At 40.8% G+C, this 21,339-nt stretch overlaps 1 protein-coding gene across 5 annotated transcripts in view; it reads left to right on the forward strand.

The window, feature by feature from the left end:
- FAM46A (family with sequence similarity 46 member A) overlaps positions 1-21,339 on the forward strand; it is a 48,719-nt gene that overhangs the window by 7,681 nt on the left and 19,699 nt on the right. For 4 of the 5 annotated variants that reach the window (XM_046938911.1, XM_015284627.4, XM_015284628.4 and 1 more), the window contains one exon: positions 7,160-7,266. In XM_046938911.1, coding sequence (XP_046794867.1) covers positions 7,260-7,266 — 7 coding nt within the window. In that variant the 5' untranslated portion in view covers positions 7,160-7,259. Of the gene's footprint in view, positions 1-1,684; positions 1,784-7,159; positions 7,267-21,339 lie in introns of all 5 variants that reach the window. The other variant, XM_046938912.1, reaches the window with a different exon arrangement.

The following is a 21,339-nucleotide window of genomic DNA, read 5'->3' on the forward strand; positions in this document are numbered from 1 at the left end:
GTGCTGCTAGAAGCTATACATTGACTCCCACCCATAACAGAGCTTGTGAACAGCCATCAGTACTACTTGATGACTATACACGCAGAGCCATCTGTACTTACAGCCTCAGACTAAAGAAGGGAAACTACCTCTGATGATCAGCTTCTGTGCAGAGAAGAGAGGGAGTGAAAATGAACTGCTGAAGAGAAATGTAAGCTGAAGGCACAGGGACTAAGATGAGATTGAGAATGTCTACGTTTTACTTGGACGGGAGTCTAAGGTGCAGCTTAGCTTGCCAACACAAAGCAGAACATCCTGGTCTACACTGAATGCATGGACTCAAGAGCTTAGATGTTGTGACTGGTTGGCTTTGAAGGAGCAGTCTGTCAAAACTGGAGGTTAGATGACGGCAGACTTTACTCCTTGTTCTCTAGCTGAGTGAGAGGACATGCTATGTCACTCTGATTAGGTGAAGAGACCATGGGAAAATGCTCAGCCTCGAGAAAGTTGAGCTGAACTGCTGACTCCCAGGCAGACAGAATTTCACTGTTTAAGCTTCTGCTTCCCTACTCATATTGTTTTGTTGTTGCTTTTAGGAGAGAAGTGGTTTGGTTTATCTGTACCTCTCAACCTGACCAGGGCACCTACCTGGGGTGGGTGCTGTACTCCCCAGACTGTGTCCTAGGCCGTGACTTCTGCTGAGTGCTCACACTGAAGCAGTCTGCTGCAATAGGGACTTCTGAACAGAGTTCTGAGGCTCTCCTGTAATATTAATCCTAAAAAATGGCACATACGTGGATAAAATTTTTTAAAAAAAACAACAAAACAAAACAAACAGAAAAGCCATTTCCTTGATTCTGCTTGAATTCTGCTTCCCGAATGTGACAGAACATTTGAAAGAGCCAACAACACATGAGAAAACAATCCTGAGAAGGAACAGAAATCTCCTCTGAAAGAAGCTTCACATTCAACAATTTGCAGTTTAGTTCCTGTGTGAACAATTAATCTTAAAACAAATATTTGGTATAGGGAGATTGAGCTCCAGGAGGTTTCATAGCTAACTAAGGTTGAATGAAAACACACATTGCCTGACGCTTTCAGGCCAGTTTCTCCTTTCCATAAAAATAACTAAGAAAAAGTATCTGTTACAATGACCCAGGTTTTGCCATTGAAATCTCTCTAAATTACAGGCCTTTTCACTCAGGGACCATTTACAACAGGGTATATAATGCATGGCTGTGCTACACCCTACCACTCTTTGAATTCACTATAACTTGTTATTACTACACTGAACTGTAATGGTCTGGTTCAAAGGCTTTTCTATAAATAAATAACCTCGTGGCTGGGCAGATGACAGCCCCTACCACTAGCTCCTGTCTTATCAGCTCTCCAGGTTTCAGCGCTTCATCTGTGCGTGGCCTACAGCTGCTTTGAAAAACCTGTGAATGGCTGGCAGCTGCTAAACCTGATTGGGGCAGGACTGGAAACAGTGCATTACACCACTGGTTCTTGTCTTGTTATTTTATGGGTGTATTTTTTATTTTTTTTATTTTTTGTTATCTATACTTCCGGAGTGCTATTTATTCCAGAGGGGTAGGGGAGGAGAAAAGGCATGGCTTTTCCACCTGGGACCCACATGTATGCTACCTTTGTACTGTCATGAATTGTCCTATGAAAATTAACGGGAGTGTCTTATTGGTTACAGAAAGGCTAAGGCGTGACATTATTAGCTGGCAGACGTCATCATATCTTGGTTGCATTCTCGATTACCCTGTTTGTGTGTGTACATAACCCTTGGAGGATGGTAAGTGTGTCCAAGGAGTACATAAAGTGTCTGTAAATGCCATTCTGCCATGCCCCAGGTGTCAGCTGAGCCCTCTGCCTTCGTCATGTACTGGCAGCCTTGTCTGGAGCAAGCGCTCAGCTACCCCTAGGCCTTCCACAGATGGATGAGGTGTCCACTTCCTTCTAGCTGAAATCGTGCCCCTAGATGAGTGTCCTGGGCTGCCCTTGGATGAAACTCTATCAAAGATGACTGGAGAAAAATGCTGTTCATTGAACAAATTGACCCAGTCTATCAGTTAGGCCATAAGGTTCGTTAGGGAAGAGGCTTTCTTGTGCTGTGTGCAGTAGATGGTGGAACGGGCTTGTGATTACTGCAGGCTTCCTGGCAATATAGTAGTACACATAATAAAGGGATATAAAAATACAAACAATATGTGGCACTTTTGGCAAGCAGTACCTTCATTTTCAAGGCACTGTGAGAGGAAAAACAACTCAATTCCTCCTTTAAGTGCTAACTAGCAACAGCGCTCACCTCATGGGTCCAAAAACCATGAGCTGGCTCTCCACAAGACTATATGGTATAAGTACTGAGAGATTCTTTAAATAAACATAGTGCGTTATCTCTTTTTTATTTTCACATTCTGGTTTTTAGGCTTTATATTTTCAAGATTTTGTCTGCAGTGTTAAGGAGAGGAAAGGGGGAGCCAAAAATCCTTCTTATAATTGCGTAGCTTCAAGGGCTGAATCATTATTGAAGCATAAAATATTGCAATTAAATAATGAGAAATAGATGCCGCATTGTAGTTAGGGAAAGAATACAGTCCTGCCAGCTGTGTGAGATCAAAACTCATGAAGCATATCCTAAGAAATCATTAAGCTTTAAGATTTCATGAGAATCAACATAATTTTTCCCTTTTTAATTGCCTCAAGGTTTCTGCACTCACTTCAGACTCTCAAGAGTCCTTCCAAAACCATGAAAGTTGGCAATTTACCTCTTTATAATGAAAGATGATTCCGGTAGAGGGTTCTTCCTGAAAAACACTCATTATTGCAAAAGTTAGTGACAGTGAGATCACTGTGATTTGGTGGCTTCAAGCTGCTCACCCTGTGCCTCTTTTCCTGTAAATCACAGTGCCTTTAAAGTTGTTAGGAAAGAATATCATGGAAAAGAACCTAGTCTTTCTTAAAAACAAGTTATTGCTTCAAAGGATGCTAAGAAAAATCTTATATATTGCAAGTCTTTAGCAGGCTAGATGGAAACTGTTTGTCAGATTGACGCTGCAGTTCAACAAGAAAGATGAAAACACAAACACTATGGGTGTTTTTTAGTTGAACTTTGAGCACATTCTTAAGTATTTCTCTTTTGGATTTTAATGGGCCGGGTTTTTTACACACAAGTAGGAGCTTGTAGATAGTGACATCAACTTCTAACACAGTAACTACTGTGCTTCACTGTCTTGTATTGCTCCAGTGCTGTTGCATGAACTACTACAGGGGAGGCAGCTTCCAAGGAATGGGAGATTTTAGCTGCCCCTAAATTACTGGAAATGTTGTGTTTATATGCCATAATAAAAGGGTTTATATGCAGGAGATGTTTCTGCAATTGCAATCTGCTGCAATTATAGCAGATACAACTACACCAGGCGACCAATTTAAGTGAATGGCATTCAAAACAGAAAGCCAGACTGTCTGTGGGGAATTTAAGCTCTTTTCTTCTGTAAGGACTAGTTTTCCCAGATTTCTACGGCCCTCTCTCCCCCCTCTGGTATTTCATTTTGATCTTGGTGAACCTGTCCCGGCTTAGATACAAAATTTAGTTAAGGACTTGACTACTTGTGGTCACTGAAAATCACAGGGCATTTGTACTAAGAGCAGGGACATATTTTTCCATGAATAGTGGTGTTTGGGGCCCCAGTGGGACACCTCAGAGGGCTGTCCAGGCCACCTCTGCCCCCTGCTACGACCTCACAGACAATTATTGACAAAAGGCTGTCTTTGTGCCTGCATACATCCTGTATTCATAGCCACTGACATTTCCAGTTCAGCAAGAAGAAGGAAAGCATCTCCAGATCTTACAAGCTCCTTAAAGAAACTTTAATTGCAGTAACATTGATAAGAGCCTGCTTTTAATGAATTGTACGTTATTTTGTGACTAGGTTACCAGCAAAATATTTTTTTCAGTATTGACTCAGCCTGAAAGCCTCAATATTTGAACATGACACTGTTTTTGAAAAGTGACTTTGTGATAGTCTTGCATTTTTTACTTTAAAAATTAGGTGTGACGTGCTGGTTTTTCTGCTTATTTTACCTCCCTTTGTTTTATACATGAACAAAAATATTTCACTGTGGCCCCTCAGCACTGATGAACCCCTGAAAAAATGGATTTTGTGACATAGAAATCTTCTAAAATTACTAACTGCACATGGCAGTCATGACCATCGCTAACTTTGAATATTTCTAAAATACCTCTCTGCTATACATAAAAAAGTGTTTTCAAATCACTTATGAAGAGCTGATTTGTTTCTCCATAAAAAGTCTACAGGCATAGCAGAGAACTATGTTAAAAATTAGTTTTAAGTTGTGAATGAGAAAAAAGGAAAATAAGAAATGTATATTTTGACAGACATCTATGTATAATTCAGAAATACTTGACAGCATCGTGCTCAAATTTCCAGAAATGTCTCTGGGCTGTATCCAGATTTAAAGAATTTTAGTCCTCAAAGTGAATTGTTTCTCCAGAATGTTATGAGTATATGGGGGAAAAAAAAAAAAAAAAAAAAAAAAAAGATTATTATAACAGTCACTGTCAATAAAAAAAAAAAAATCTGAAATATATTGGTCCCTTAAGGGGAAAAAATCATATACTACATGGTTTTGCTGCTGTATTTAACAGGTGTTAGGAAGGTGTTGCAATTTCATATATTCCTTATTCTTTCCTTAGAGCTGCATTTTTTTTTTCTGATGTTTTGTAATTATTTTTTATTGCAGGATTATGTTTTCATTACTGAAATTTCCTGCTTTTATGGTGATGCACAAGCCAGAATTTTCTTGGCAGTTACCAAATCATTTGATCTCATGTTGGAGAAGGACAGAACAAATAGCAGTTATGGGATGGAGATGTCCTGCTCATTCCTTTGCACTGCTTCCCTTATGAATTATTCTCTCTTCAGTACCATGGTGTGAGAATAATGTCAGACTTTTCCTACTTTGAACTGTATGATTCTTTTTTCTTGTGAAAGGCACAGTTTCTAGTTAAACCTTGTGATGTCATTCCCTTCGTTTTGCTTTTGAGGTTTAATTGCCTCTTAGGGATAAAAATGATCTCCAGTGAGATCAAAGACAAGTTCAGCAGCTCAGAGAAAAAAGGTAGTGCTCCTCCTTTGTTTTCTTCCATGTTTATTTTTCTGCCAGCACTCTTTGAAAACAGCCCTTTTTGCCAGGACCACAATTTTGCTAAATGACTTAGTGTTAATATTATGTCTTGTTTGTTTGCACAAGTGGAACATGAAAGATGGGAAATACTGAAGTGAAATGAATGCAGGAGATAAAAAACAGAACAGTGTCAAGAAAAACGTGAAGAGTGCCTGAAGTATGACCACACGTTTCAGCCATTCATCAGCAAGGTGGTTTTCAAAAATCCTCCCAATGGACCCATTGAGATTGTGTAGTCACTTACTTGTATCTTTTAAGTTTGCCCTGCTGCTGCATAGCTTGCATGCAAACAGTGCATGAAATATGCACTGAGTATGTTAATCAGAAGACAGTCAGACTTGCCTCAAGTTGTGGGTCAAGGGATGTCTTCTTGAGAGGATGGAAAGAGTTATATATGGAAGTGCAAAAACTCCCTTAACAATGCTCATACGAAATTCTGGCATCAATGTGAATTTGGTTACTATGTTAGCCTATATCTGAAAGAGTGTTAATCCACACATTCTATGTATACGTACACAGACACATATGAATGAATTCATAGGCACAAACTGGCAGATGTACGTGCATTGAGAGGCTGTGGTGAGGTGGGGGTTGACATCTTCTCCCATATAACTAGCAATAGGACTAGAGGGAATGGCCTCAACTTGCGACAGGTTGGACATTAGAAAATACTTCTCCCATAGAGTCATCAGGGACTGGGATGGACTGCTCAGGGAGGTGGTGGAGTTGTTGTCCCTGGAGGTGTTCAAGAAATGTTTAGACATTGTACTGAGGGACATTGTTTAGTGGGGAAATGTTGGTGATAGGTGCACGGTTGGACTGGATGATCTTAGAGATCTTTTCCATCCCTGGAGATTCTGTGATACATAAATGTGTTTATGTGTATGTGGAAACAAAGTTGCATATACATATGTATTACGTATTATGTAAAATACTACCTTTTTTGGGGGGGGAACAGGGGGGGGGACAGGGGGAAGTACATTTTGCAGCTGGCTGAGAAAGGAAATTCTATTTTCTGATCTTTAGCACTATTTTCCCTACAATCTAATCATTTGACTAGATGCAGTGATACCATCCATGGTCTAACATCTGTAATGATACATGTCCTGACAGGCCTGTTGCAGCCTTGGGCCCAGCTATTCTGGGGCTGTTTAGGCAGAGCAGTCCAGGAACCATGGGCAGGCACTGAAGATGTTGACAACTGTCTCTCTGATTCATACAACAACATGCTTATTTCTTTGTGGATATGGAATTTTTTAGTCCACCTGGCCCATCTAGGTCACCACACAAATGTTGGTGTCAGCAGAAGTGTCTGAGAAGGACGGAGTAATTAGGGCAAAGCCTATACAGGCCACTGCTGCAGCCACACATACATATAGGGACCTGTGGCCTGTGGCTTGGCAACTACCTTACAGAGGTGGGAGCCTGCCTTGAGGCAACAAGAAGACCTTGTGCAGTGCTACACAGACAGCAGTTCTGTACTGGAAGGAGGAAGCATGACTGTGTTGCTTCTATGCTTTCTTTTCTCCTCTTGCTTGTGTGTGAGCTACTGAAGATCCTTCACCACTGTTTTGAATTATCACTGTTATTCAGTCAAGAATAAATTATAACATCACCATTTTCCAGGAAGATTTATGCCAATTGTATGCTCAATCTGATAAACAAATAAGCGTACATTATTTCTCTTCGTAGCTTTCAGTTGTTTCATCCAAAGAGCATGTGACAGAAGTGGACATTAGAGTTAAAACCCTGTCTACCTATGACTTGATCTCAAATGCTGTCCTCTTCAAGCTTTGCAAAATAGAAACAAATTCTGATTTGTCATCACTTGATAGGTCACTTGGAAGTGGAATAAATTAAACTGAATAAGGACTGCTTTAATTCTGAGCCAGACTGCTTTTCAAAAGCTTTTGGTAGTCTATTTAAAATACTTAGATTAACTGTCTTTATTCTTTCCATCTAGGTAGATTCTTTATAACGCTAATGGAACTTCATCCCTTTGTGTGAGCACAGTAGCAACTTCATTTTATATGACCTGCAGGCCTATAATGTCGTAGTAACCCATGAAAGGTAAGCTGATACCTATTATTTTTTTGTGGTGTTGGATAATTCTGATACACTGAAATACTAAAAGAAGTTCCTTACCTCTGCCTTAAAGGCCAGATAGCAACTTTCTTTAAAACTCATTATGGATGGCATGAAATAGTACTGCTACTCGTCAGGAAAACTATTACAGTTTAATTTCTGTAGTTGAAAATTATAATCCAAGGAATTAATGCTGTGTAACTAGGAGCACCATGTGGTCCCTTGCAGAAGAATCCGGACTATTGCTTTTTAGATTTATGTAGTGCTTTCTGCCTGTCCCAACTGCTGGCTACTAGGTGTTTCTGTTGCTGTTGTTGCTCAAGGTCCTCTATGGATGCAGAATGTTTCTCACTGGGTACTTGACAGCAGTAACCTAGATAAATATTTTCATTTACATAAACATTGTTTTAACATTTGAGAAACTGTAATAAATAGCCTCAAATCCCAGAAGCCATCTAGACCTTGCAAGAATTACGCTGTTTTTTGAAAAAGATTTATGTATTTTATTATTTCATTGGTCACAGTCCAAGACAAGAGGGCGGATTGATGAAAGAGATTCTTAATACATGCAGGGTTTATGTTGCTTTTTTTTTTTTTCTCCCCTGTGTTAATAGAAGAATTACCATTTGTTTTTTAAATTGTTACGTACACTTATGCAATAAAAGTTAATCTAACTGGACAGTAGCAAAGAGCAGAGACCAACTGGCTTTTAAAAGCAAATCCAAAGCCAAGACACTTCTCCATAATTACTACGAAGCACTGAAAAGAAAGAAAATTACTTTCTGCCAGCTTGCAAGCACAAACATTGGTATTTTATTCAAAATGGATGCCCGTCAAAGCTCAGAAGTTTGCATGTGAGCAGCTGCAATCAGTAGTTTGTTGTACGTGCTCTTTGTAGTGGAAATCTTCTCCTGTAAGCCCACTTGGACTTGGATAGATTTTTCACCCATGCGATACTGCAGCACAGGCCTGTGCCAAAAACAACAGCGCTCTACAAATTGCAGAGGCTGAAGCTAACAACAGCAACAAAAATACACTAAATATCTTGAGAGTTGTCTGCATTTGTTTTCTGCAACAAGTACCTTGCAAAATCAAAGAAAGAGACTGTTTCTGTGTGCAGACACTTTGATTCCCAGGATTTAGCTTTTTTTTTTTTTTTTCCAAAAAGGCACACGTATGTGATCAGACACATAAGGCCAGATAAGACCCATGGTCACCTCTAAGGCAGTCCCTCCTTGTTGCATACGTAGCATGAGCCAACTGCTGCTCTTCCCAACTGGACAGAGCCATCTCCTGCTTACTGCCCAGCCTGAAGTCCCGTAGATACTGAAGTTTAGCTGAGGTAATCGTGGCTGAATATATATCTAGCACAGATTCACTGACATGTTGTCTTCCAGTCTTGCCATATGAACCTAAGAAAGCGTGTAACAAATGTGACAGGGTGAATATCCCCTACTCATGTTACCAGCTTCCTGACAGAGAAGAAATTCGGCATCCAGATGTCAACTCCCACTGCCTCTGCATGTATTTTCCAGCTCTCGTGCCCTGTGTACATTTTGCAGTCACAGCATGAGTGTGTGTTGGAGTATAGTGGTCTGAGTGGTTGCATTGATTTTGGAATCTGTTTATTCCAAATCTCAACAGCTAATCCTTCTAATCCTCAAATAATTATTTTAGCCAATACTGTAACTGTTCAGAATTAGCAGACAACATTTGTGTAGTTCACACAATTTAAATCTCCGTTTTCTTCTTATGTGTATCCCATATGGCCAAATGACTTTTATCCATATGAGCACTCCCTTTAAGGATGGGTCTGCAAACACATGCATGTATATGCAGTCATCTGTGCATGTGGTTGTTTCACATGTTTACATTACAATTTAGAACCAGCCAGTGGTGTTTGAAATTCAGCTTGGGGCACGCAAAAGTTTACTTTCAGAAAGGCCAGGTTGCCCTATGGAAATCAAGGCCCCCTACAAGGAATTTTGCATCCAGATCTCCATCAGTCATTTCTAGAAATCTAGGGCAGATTTCCTTATAGCCAGAGGTCCTTCTGTGCTTTGTCATGGGAAATGGGATTGAGCAGGGACCTTCAGGAGCTGGAGGTGACTTGGCTTTTTTCTTCCTTCTGGATGGACGTTCATTAGTTAGCATTTATTAGTTATGGTGGAATTAGAGGTCTCAGAAGACAGGACAGTCATTTTACAGATTACATATTTTGCCAACAGAAAGTAGAAGAATGCATTTATTTTTGCTTTCTTAACCTATAGTATTAAGATTATGACTACTGGCCTTAATTTCCTGTAGAATTTTGAGAAGATTCTTCCTTTCCTCCATGAGAATAGGAATGTGGCAATTTCTGCTGAATTTCTGCAGAACTCCTGCCTCCCAATTATCTTTTCACTGGTTTGAAGCTATAGCTTGTTAGTTCCTGAATAGACTTGCATACAACCAGGAGCATGCAGCTTCTCCCAAATCTGCCAGGCTTTCAGATTCCTTTGTTTCAACTGGGCTTTGCACACCTACAAAGGCAGTACAATATAATTGGGTCTTTTCTGAGTATTCTTTGACTGCTGCAGGATTTTCAAGAGATCAACTGTCTAGGTACTATATGTTTATGTCTAAATTAAAATGTAAGTAAATAAAAGATGATGCTCCCCAATGCTCTTTATCCTTATGTTTGTCACTGTCTCCAGCTAGGGATGGAGCACACACCCAATCACAAAGTTAAACTAGTATGACTTGCTGGTGACAATACTGCTGAGTAAACTTCATGGGGTATAATCTGTTCTTTTTACAGAGTAATTTCCATTACATTCAATTTCTTGTGTCATTATATGTAAAGAAAGAGGAATCTACTTATTCACAAATTGCTTTGAAGTGTCTGAGTGCAGATACAGTGAACTGTACTAATTAGATTGCTAGAGCCTAGCAGATAGAAGGCTCTTATTTGTGCTTCAAAAATATTTTTATTGGTTTGATTTCACACAGTAGTCCTTCCAGGTATCTGCCATGTTGTGCAATGTAAACCAATAAAACAAATATTTAAGCAGAATTAGCTGCTTAGGTGGGACAAGAAAAGGAACAAAGAAAGGATGAGTTGTTTCAAAATAGGGATTGGGATTTACAGAGAAGGCCCTGCACTGAATTTTTGAAAGTTAAGTAACACTGCACTTCCATGCTTGGATTCCAGCGTCTGTGTTCAGCGTGTGGCCAGGATAAGGACAGTTCTCCGTGGCTGAAAGGAAGCCTAAGTAAAGAACAGCATTTTATGGCCAGCTGTGTGTTTGCACACGCCAACAGCCGCACTGAACGGGTCCTCTGTCGGTGTCTCCGTGCAGGGTGAGGAGAGGCCTGGCCGAGCAGCTTCTCCTGATGGCTCCACAGGCCAGTGGAAGCGAGAACTGAAACTGCTCAGGGCTGCCCTGTGCTGGGGGGAGGAAGCTTCTGGGTCTCACTTTCGATTCCCGAGGTTTGCACCCAGTTTCACTGGATGTGTGCACACGGAAGGGAGCTGGGTATGTTCTGATAACAGGCTGTATTTTCCCCAGCCTGTTCCTGCAGATTGTTTGGTATTACTGTTTGGTCTGACAGAGGGCTACCAAGCTTTAGGAGATAGCGTGACGAAATGTAGAAATTCATTTGGGAATGGTGAAATACTTTTCAGCTTGAGGCTGTTGTGTTATTTCAGAGACGAGCTGGTCCCTTACATTCCCAGCATTCGTTATCTATCAGTGTCAGACAAATATTCAGAAAGGCCTCTTGGGTCTGCTGTCTAGCTAACATACCACACATACAGCTATAGCAATATATGCTCTGCTGAAACCGGCTCTCTTTGGCCGGCTATTGTACTGCTCCTGCCTGAAATATTTAAATACCGATGCAGAAGCCTCACAGCTAAACTACCATGTTGCTCAACCAGCTACATTGCATAGATTTTTTTCTGGCTGTGTTAAGATTATTTGTCAGGCAGAAATATCTGTCGGGCATTTTGGAAATATTTAGTCTAATATTTGCAATGGAAAGAGAAAAAGGGGAGTTAATTTATGGCAGCAAAAGTCACTTGAGAAGGGGCTCTGCTGTTCTGCATACTGAAATTGTCTATCAGTTCCAAAAGAAATTATATCAATTACAGTCAAAATATTTGTACATTTACTGAAGTGTGGGAACTTTCATTAAGACTGAATTATGTCACAGTTCTGTTTTCTACAGTGTCAGTATATTTCTGGAAATAAAATGATGTGAGACATTCAGCCCTTCCGATCCCAGTCACAAAACACAAGGCTATATCAAGGGGAAAATGCTGGAGAGGTGCTGCCTCAAGGGCATCAAAAAGGCCATTGCAAGAGGAAAGCAGGAGCTCCCTAATATATTTAAATTTTTTCTTTGCTGCTTTGCAAAGAGGCACCTAAGGCTTGGACTGAAGGCATGCTGCTTCTATACCAAAACCTCTTCTCTGCCCAGCAGGGAGCAGAAACCTGTCTCCAGTACTGAAATTCAGCTCCTGGTACCCAACTATTGCCTTGGTCCAGGTGTTTTTTTTTCTCAATTTTCCGACCAAAAATGCCACCTTGGAACTTCCTTTCCTTTTGAAACTTGCCTCAAGACAATCCTCACACTCTTTCCTGAGTCCTTGCTTGGCAAAATATCTCAAGAAACAGTAGGAGTTTTGACTATGTGGTTTCTAATGTTAAGCGAAAAATACATGATGTATGTTGCCCTATAGTCCTACACAAATTATCTGATCATTGTAAAAATAAAAGTTAAGAATAAAACTGAGTAGGACAGTAAATAATCATAATCCTATATGGAAAAAAACACCAAGTGTTCAGATCTCCATTACAAAACTGCTCTTCTTTTGCTAGGATTTTCACAGTGGATTGGCCTGAAGCTTGGCTCTGAATGAGAAAATGTGCCCCATCAGGCAAGAGAATTCAATGCCTGCATGTTCTTTTTTGTTAAATTTGGCAAGTGGAGCCTACAACCTTAATTAATGTCACTTGTGATAGTAAGAGGCAAATAATAGAGCAACAAGTCAAACTGCAAATGTGAAGACAAAAAAGCAATGGGGAGCACTAAAACAGTTGTGTCAGTTCCTATGGATTTTAATGAGACTCACAGGCAATGCTTTGAAAAACTGGGGGAAGAAGAAAAGAGTTTTGGACTCTTGTTTTGTTTTCTTTGTTGAGTCATGGGCTAATTGTCCCATGTAAACAGTTCATCTGATAGAGGAGGAAGTGAGGTTTATTAAGTTGTTCAACAACTTTGGTGCTGAATTTATTGGACTATTTTAAACAGATCTGCATGTTTCACACAAAATACTTTCACATTTGAGATCAATCTTTTCCAAACCATCCAAAATTGTTTTGTTACATACTTAAAATTTAGATGAGTTTTGTTGAAATGAGCTCTTCTGTTCCTGACTAAAGCTGAGCATTTGAGAGAGACCTAGGGTTTTCAACTTAGCTTTGGTCTGTATCCTAAAGATTTAGCTCAGTCAGTGCAGAACTATGAACCCTGGAACACAAAACTGTTGAGATCCTCATAGCACAGGGTGCTTCCTCATTTCTGACCTCTCTCTCATTGAGTCATTGAGTCTCATACATAGTATTAGCCAAGCAGGGCTTAGGTCAGGTCAAGCACAGTCACGATTAACTTCGGGAGAAGCAACAACAAAGTCCAAATTTCCAGTGCAGAAGCTGTTGTCTACCTGATGGCTTCTCTTCCCCTGAACAAACCATATAATTTCTTTCTGTTTCCCAAAAATGAGCATGGATACAAACACTATGGAATTCACTGGAAGCTCTCTGTCTGCCTTGGAATTTGTATCTTACTGGAGGTTAATGGGATTATCTAAGTGACAAGAAGCTTACCCATGTGAGAAGGGGTTTAGGAGGGCTATCCCTTAACTCAGCAATGACGTTCTGCATGTGCGTCTCAAACAACGCAACTTTTATTGCTCCTTCTCAACTGTTCTACGCTGTTAGACTAAACAGGCTATTCTTGGAGCAAAGAAGTGCCTAAAAAAGCAGTGGCTTTTACTCTAGCCATATATCCCTTGGCTGTGTTGGAGTGCTGATGTAGTGACAGTCTTGGAATCCTGCTAAGCAGAAGCAGTTGTCATCTTTTTTGCCCCTGAACATCTGGTCACACTGGCTACAGCTGTAGATTTGGCATCCACAGAAAATTCTCAGGCTGAAATTTATAGTGTTTATTGTAATATTTTAAAAAACAAACCTTTGTCTCTGAAAGACTCCAGAAATTGAGAGGAGAATGGATTTTTTCCTCAAGAGTTAGTAGGAAACAGCTTGGAAAAGAAAGGCAAAAAAAAATTCTATATCTGACAGATAATTATGTTTCGTGTAAGAGAAAAATAAGAATGAATCAGAGTTTTATCCAGATATTCTCATATAAAAGGATCTCCTTATGCACCGATGCAAGAAAACAAAACAGAGGAGTATCTGATATGTTATCTGAGAACACTGTCATTATTTTCTGTTGTACAAGCATTGCCATACATTTTGCTGTGATTTGTTTTTTTTTTTCCCCAGATCCCTGAATTGTTAGGTTCTACTATGTAAAAGCAAATATTAGTGTTTTAGATAGATGGGTCTAGTTATTTAAGAAGTTTCTGCTGTGCAAATATTTGTGTTTCATGGGATTTTAAGTATTTCAATTTTTATTTTCTTTTTTGTACATTTTATTTTCTTTTTAATATAATGTAGTAGGAACCAACTGTCCAGGTAGTATTATATAAATGGAAACTAGTACAAAGCCTGCATCACAAGATGAAACTGCCAGATACCTGGATGAGGTCTGGACAGCCCATGTTTGAGCATATTTATAGGAGACTGCCATGTGTCAAAGGCCACCAACAAGGTGACTGTATCTCAAGAACAGCTCAGTGGCATCACTTAACTCCACTTTGAATGTCTCTCTACCTCTTCTTCTCAGATGTAGAGGGGACAAATCTCTGCTTGAGGCTTCATTGAAGCCAGGCTCCTCACAGAGAGGCCAGGGCTGCAGCTACATTCCCTGAGAGTTTACTCAAATTACTGGTGGTTACTCGTCTCACAGAACCACTTAACATTATTATTGCTGAAGTCTACAGGGAAGCAAACATGTTCTTGATTGAACTTGGGGGGTAGAGGAGATTAAACTTCCAGCATCCTCCAAATTCACATCTTGGCTGAAATTCTGTGGCACAGACCCAGCTTCTAAGCAGACAAACAGATGGACAACCCACGTGTCAGTCCCGTTCCCTTCTTCTCTACAGTTAGATACCACTGCTATTCTTGATATTTACTGCCTGCGGGCAGATTAACTCTTCCTCAGCATGGACTCTGAGGCAGTAAATAAGGGGTAAAGATGTGGAGAATGATTAAGATACAGCAGTTGTTGATATTGCATGATCTGATTTTTATGTTTTTTCAGGTAAGATGAGGCTGCATCATTATAGAAGGAGGCAAGTCAAAAGAAGCAGGGGAGGTTTGACTGGAACATCCTCTTGAAACAGTGAATTGTGCAGGTTCTGTATTACAACTAATGTCTTTAAGCAGAGATGTCCCTTTGAGAAGTCCTCTGTGTCTGATGGAGGAGGTGAAGCCAAGTTGGCCCTGCAGTTGCCCACCCCTCTTGGGATGCAGGCTGTCACTGGAGGTAGGCCCCAAGTGGGCCACTGGTTCCAGCACTGCATGGCTTGACTCTCCCCTGGACTGGAGCCATCTCTCCATTCTTTCTTCAGCCATTGCCAAGCAGCTGCTTTAAAATTGTCTCAGACAACTAAAGCAAACACTCTCTAGAGTGAGTGGTTTTGTTCTCTTGGATCCCGGGGAACACAGGGTGAAAGTGAAGGACTTGGCTGCAACATTCAAGTTGTAGTGCTGCTGGCCAGACAAGGGCCTTGTGTTAGCCCTGAGCCTCAGTGTGTGACTGTTCTGCTTCACTTTGTGACCAAGAAATCTGACAAAATCCTCTGCCAGATTCCATAGTCTGAGATGGATGAAGAATTTATTGGTCTGCCAAAGATATGACTGCAGTACATCTCTTTCCAAGCCAATTACGTCTCTATCTGATTTTTTTATTATTATTATTTTTTGGAAGGGATTACTCATACCATTAAGCAAAATACACAACAGTCCACCTATTTACATCTGATTATAGCTTTGCTTAGACCACCTGAAGCATGCAGTAATTGCCCCGAACTGCATTTCCTGATGAGCCATCTACTGCTTTTCCAAACTATAAAATGCTTATGAAGGAAAAAAACGAAACAAACCAAAACAACAACAACAAAAACATGAATAAAAACAGAGCAATAGGATTCATTTTTGTGCTGGCATTCTTCAATACAACGGTTTGCCATTCTAACAGCAGTGAAATGCTTTGAAGGAATTTCAGTTTTTTTGGTTCAAGACAGACCACTTTGATTTCTACTTCACAGCTCCTTTTTAATAAGTAAATGAATAAGATATAATGCAGACGTGGTTCTACAACCTTCATTATAACTATCTCTGTTGGCATGCAGTTTGATTCATGAGTTACCTTTCCCCATCTGTAAAGTATGTTCTTTTGCTTACACACATATGCATATTAGAAAAAGCAGAAGGATGAAGTATGGTTTAGCGAGACAGGATGTCAAGGCGTTGTAAACATTAAAAAAAGAAAGAAAGAAAGGAAAAAAAGGAAAGGCCTTAGCAGAATAAAAGCAAGTGGGTTTTTTTTTTTGTCTTTAGTGACAATAAAGGGTTCTGACATATGGCCTCTAGCCATGGGAACAAAAATACTTAGCTTGAAAAATCCCATAAAAGCCTGTGTGACCAATTTCAAGGCAGATGAAAAAAAAAAATCTTCCAGAAAATAAGCAAATGAGCTGTTTGCAGTGCAACAAATGCCTACAGTACTAACATGAATTGTGAAATCACTGGCTGTGACTGATCAGAGTTCATTAAAAATAAATCTTGGCCCAGCAGTTTTAATAAACGAAATGAGCTATCAAGGCAGCAATGATTCTCTTTTTCTCATGCAGAAAACTGCCTGATTTTGCATTTTTTCACTCAGCCAAAGAACTTTTGCTGAATTAAACTAACACTGACGTACAAAATAAAAATTCATGTCTCATCTTTCTGAGGATGAGAAGAAGATGGGATATAGCATTCAAACCTTCAGAGCCAATTTAACTTTTTTTAAAACTCCTTCTGTCATTTGAAGCTTTGTGGGGGAAAAAAAAAACATAAAAATTGAGGCCATATTTTCTGCTCTGGAGGCAATGCTGAGAAGGCAGGCGTAAAGGAGGTCTCTGCTCACCCCACCAGGAAGAGCACAAGAGCTGCCAGTTCTGTGCTCTTCAGCAACATGAACACTATCATGCCCCAGAAGAGGCTGCTAAGGGGCTCCAGCCTCTGCATAGGGCTGAGCAACCTGAGTGGAAGAAGCTCCTACCAATGTTGGGCACAGGCCAGAAAACACCAGCACAGCCTGAACACATTACCTTCAGCAGGGCTGTGGGTCTGAGTTGGTACCTGAAATTACAATCCCGTTTTCTGGTTCAGGAAGGAGTAGAAACAGTGCCTGTGCACAGCACATGGGTGATACCGTCACGTGTTTCCTCTGGATTTTCCCCACTGTTTTCATTTTCTTCCTCATACGGCAGCAACAGCAAATGAACAGCTTTGGTCCCAGAACACAACAACGTGTCTTCATATTTATGGCACAACAAATAACACAAAACAAATACAATATCTACTCATGCTTGCATTTTTCTGGCACTGGGACACACAGCAGTGTGAGTGGGTGGACCTCACTGCTACAACAGAATTCCAGTTATGAACAGGATGTCCAGAAAGCAATAAGAAAGAAGGGGAATTAATATTTTTGCCTCCTCCTTGATCCTTCCTTCCTTTTTTCTCCACTGTTGCTTCCCCATAGCCCCCAGTCTTGTTGCACCCTTGAGGAGCAGCAGTCCTTATCTTCGTTGTGCTCCTCTGATCCTGCTGATGTGTAGCTCAGAAAGCCAGCTCCTGAGGTTAATACTGTTCCTGACAGCAAACATTTATCAGTAAAAACCGCACCAATGTCAAGGCCTACATTAAACTGAACATATAGAATGATCTGAACGTCCATTTGACAAAGATGAGTGCCTTAAGCCAACATCAGACAAGTTCCAAGTGCTTGTATCAATTGCCACTTTTGGATATGGTTACAGCCAAGTTCACAGGGGAGTCACAGACAGAGGTGTGGGCATCCTGATCTAAAGCTCAGTGAAGTGGGTGGAAAGTCGTACACTGATTTCAGTGTGCTTTGAATCATGTCTGTAGGTGGAGAGAAGCAAGCACAGAGTACTCTGTGGACCTGCTGCAGTGGTCCTGGATTTTGGGGAAATTTCTCAAATCTAAACACATGCTGCACAAGTGCAAGCTCTGAGCACATGAGGAAGAAGCGATGCCTGGAGGGTATCGGTCACTTACACCCTAAGGAAAAACACTAGAATAAATGGTTTCAATAAAGTAACAATGTTTGCTTTTCCTCCACTGCAGCAAAACACCTTCATGAAAGGTCCTAGAGGTTAAATAAACTATTCTTAGTCAAATACTTTACAGTTAAAATCCAGAGTTGCCCCTACCCATGAGGTCTGATATATGTTTTTTTCCTGGTTACCGTAACTTGTGCAGCTTTTTGTTTTGTTGCCCCTCCTATCTCTAATTAAAGAGGGCCAGTAAATGAAAGAATAAAGCAAGACTGTTGCATGTTAGCTGATGTTTTCAGGCAGTTTTTCCTCACTGCAGTCTCTCATATACAAGGTATTGGGCAAGAACTGACCCCACAGTCTGGCAGCACACACCCAAGGGATCATCACATAGCTTTGTCAAGACCATCTCCTCGGAAACTTGATTTTCTTTACTATTTTCATTAATTTTCTCATCGGTGGCAATATGGTGACTAATAAATGAGGTTATGTCCTAGTGGATTTGATAGCAGCAGCCTGCTGCTAGAATTTCTGCCCTTCAAACTAGCCAACACAGAGGGTTTTTGTTTTTTGGGTTTTTTTTTTTTTTGGCATGCAATCCCATCAGTTGTGTGGCCTACTCCCTAAAGTGTTCCCCCTCATTTTGATTTGATAAACATTCCTGCTTACCCATTTTATAGGCCTTAGATGAAGGACAGTTCAGGTTTATCAAACCAGGGGAAGATTGCAGGGAGGAGAGAACAGCAGTACTGTGTTTTTCCACACAACCTGTTACGGTAACAAGCACTCCCCTGCAATGTTTGTTGACAGATGTTCAAGGCTCAGGACAAAAAAAAAAAAAAAAAAAGAAAAAAAAAAGAAAAAAAAGAAAAAAGTAATGCTTTCAGCTGATGGCTGTAGCACCACTTCTGAAATAAGTGCGAGCTCCAGGCTGCTGAGCTCAGGAGATAAGGAAGCAGCAGGAGGACAAGAACTGAATGGGGCAAAGAGGGGAAAGAACAAATGTGCAAAATAAGCTCTTGGTGCTGATGGAGCCCACAGACATAGTATCTCCTGGATAGAGGAATGAAAAAGAAGGGAATGATCTGGATCAGTGACCTTCAAACATGCGTCTCTGGACTTAAACCACCACAGAAGCTGGGTTCCATGCTGAGTGTGGTCATGGACCCGTGCAATTGAGAGCCTGTGCAGCTGTTTTAGCACAAATGAAAGTGTTCAAGGGTGAGGCCAGCAGGAGATCTCCCATTAAATGATGCAGTTTACCAGCCCTGTTTTGGCCTGTGGTATAATCTTGACCTGGGTGATGGAAATGCAAGGCCCAGCCTGGCCATCACTGTAGATGAACCTGCTGGGATGTACAGAACTACTAAGCTGTCTGAGTCCTACTGATGTCAGGGGAAGCTGGACAAGTGACCATTGTGAATAGAAGACATTGCATGCATTAGGCACATATCAGCAGCCTCCAGCCACTCCTGAGTTCCTGGTTCTCACTCAGGGCTGGTTTCTCTTCTTGCATGTCCTGCATTCTCTCTGAGGCAGTTTATCCAGCTATAGGCTGAGCAATTGGAGTATGCTGGGGAGGGTTAATCTAGAGTGAGACCTCTTGTTGTTGTCAAGTTTATTGATTCATACTAGGATGATAGAGGTGTTTGTGTAGGAACTGAAAGTCCCAGGAGTGCATCCATCTCAGCAAATCATTTGTTGGAAGGGGATTCTCTGCTCATGGAAAGGCTGTAACCATGGCTTTGGATAATCCCTCTGTCTTCTCTTTCCTCTTTCCTTGAATGAAGCAGCCAGGAATCATTGGAAAGACTATTCACAGTCTTTCTCGAAGATTCAGAATGTAAGTGTTCAAGATCCTGAATATTAGCCACATTTTGAAACCTTGATTATTTTTCTGAGGCATCAGAGGGTGGGGGGGAGGGTGATTGGCAGGGGAGAGATGGAAACAGATTTTCTTGCTGAACTGTAGTGACAGAGAAATTCAGTTATCAAGTGTTTTCCAGAAGAATAACAAGCCTGATTCTTCCCTGCAATAATCTGGGTTCCATTCTTCCAGAAAATACTCATAGAAGCATGGGGGTAGGCTGCTAGATTTTTTATTTCATGATCAGATCTTCCAGACACTTGGATGTATTTTACTTAGCAAACTAGAAATATAAGATCTGCTTAGTTCATAGCAAGCAAAAATTTCTTTCCCTTCCCTTCCCTTCCCTTCCCTTCCCTTCCCTTCCCTTCCCTTCCCTTCCCTTCCCTTCCCTTCCCTTCCCTTCCCTTCCCTTCCCTTCCCTTCCCTTCCCTTCCCTTCCCTTCCCTTCCCTTCCCTTCCCTTCCCTTCCCTTCCCTTCCCTTCCCTTCCCTTCCCTTCCCTTCCCTTCCCTTCCCTTCCCTTCCCTTCCCTTCCCTTCCCTTCCCTTCCCTTCCCTTCCCTTCCCTTCCCTTCCCTTCTCTCTTCCTTTCCCTCTTCCCCTCATTTTGCCAGCTCAGATATCTATTAAACAGTGAAAACACTTATTTAATCTGTTTCAAAGTAAACTAGCTGTGCTATCACCTTGAACATATCCCTATCTTCTCTCACAGCGTGGGAGTACTTGTTTACTCACTGCAAATGTTGCAGTGATTGTATGTGTACTCGAAAAAAAATAATGAATCAAAGTATTAATAATTTACCACCAAATAACACTAGTTTTTTGCAAAGTTGTATCCACATCCCCAAATACTGCATGAAAGTAGATTTCTGAATGTGTGAGTTGCAGATATGTAGTTTCTAAACTGATATGCTGAAAGATGATGGTTCAATAAAGTTTGGTAGAACTTAGCAGACGTTCTCCTTTCCCCCCTGCCCCCCCCCCCCCATGTGCAAAGTTTTCTCCTAATAACTTTCCCTAAATGACAAAGTTTAGATATTTTCCTTCACTGCTGATGAATCATCTGGCCACTTGGATATACTCAGCTGATGGAAATTCCAGTAGCCTGAGCTCTGGAAGCCAGAGAGAAAGAGAGGTGTGTATCACAGTGCAGAGCGCATCGTATGTGTGCATGCATTCGTCCCTCCACATTTATGTACAATTTTGACATATTAAAGCAATAATAGACAGGAGAAGAAATGAGGAACTATTCATCCCTTTGACGCTGTGACTGTAGAGGTAAAAGAGATGAAAAGTACTAGAAAAGTTCTGAAGTTTTGTGGATGCATTTTGACCCTACTTTTTTTTTGTTGTTGTTAATTGAATCCTTAGCACCTTAACAAGACAACAATGTTTTCTCAGGGAATACTGAGGAAGAATATCTCAAAATGGAAAAAGTAAGTACAATTTCCATGATTTATGCCATTTACTTTGCAAACATAATATGTAGAGCAGAAATTTGGCTGATGTTAATCAGTATATTTTTCTTCGCATCAGTAGAGCAATTTCAGCATATACCAGCTGAGAATCTGGCTCCACGTGTTAAATAAAAAAGTGGGTCTGGCTTCCTGATCTTTTGTAGTAGACACACAAAACTATTCGTTACTGAGCTTGAAAAGAGATCTCACTTCCCCTTATTGGCAGCAGGCTGGAGAAATGGGGACATGGTGTGCTGAGCTCCTGGGT

The sequence above is a fragment of the Gallus gallus genome, chromosome 3 (assembly GCF_016699485.2).
Source record: "Gallus gallus isolate bGalGal1 chromosome 3, bGalGal1.mat.broiler.GRCg7b, whole genome shotgun sequence".
In the NCBI taxonomy this organism is placed as follows: domain Eukaryota; kingdom Metazoa; phylum Chordata; class Aves; order Galliformes; family Phasianidae; genus Gallus; species Gallus gallus.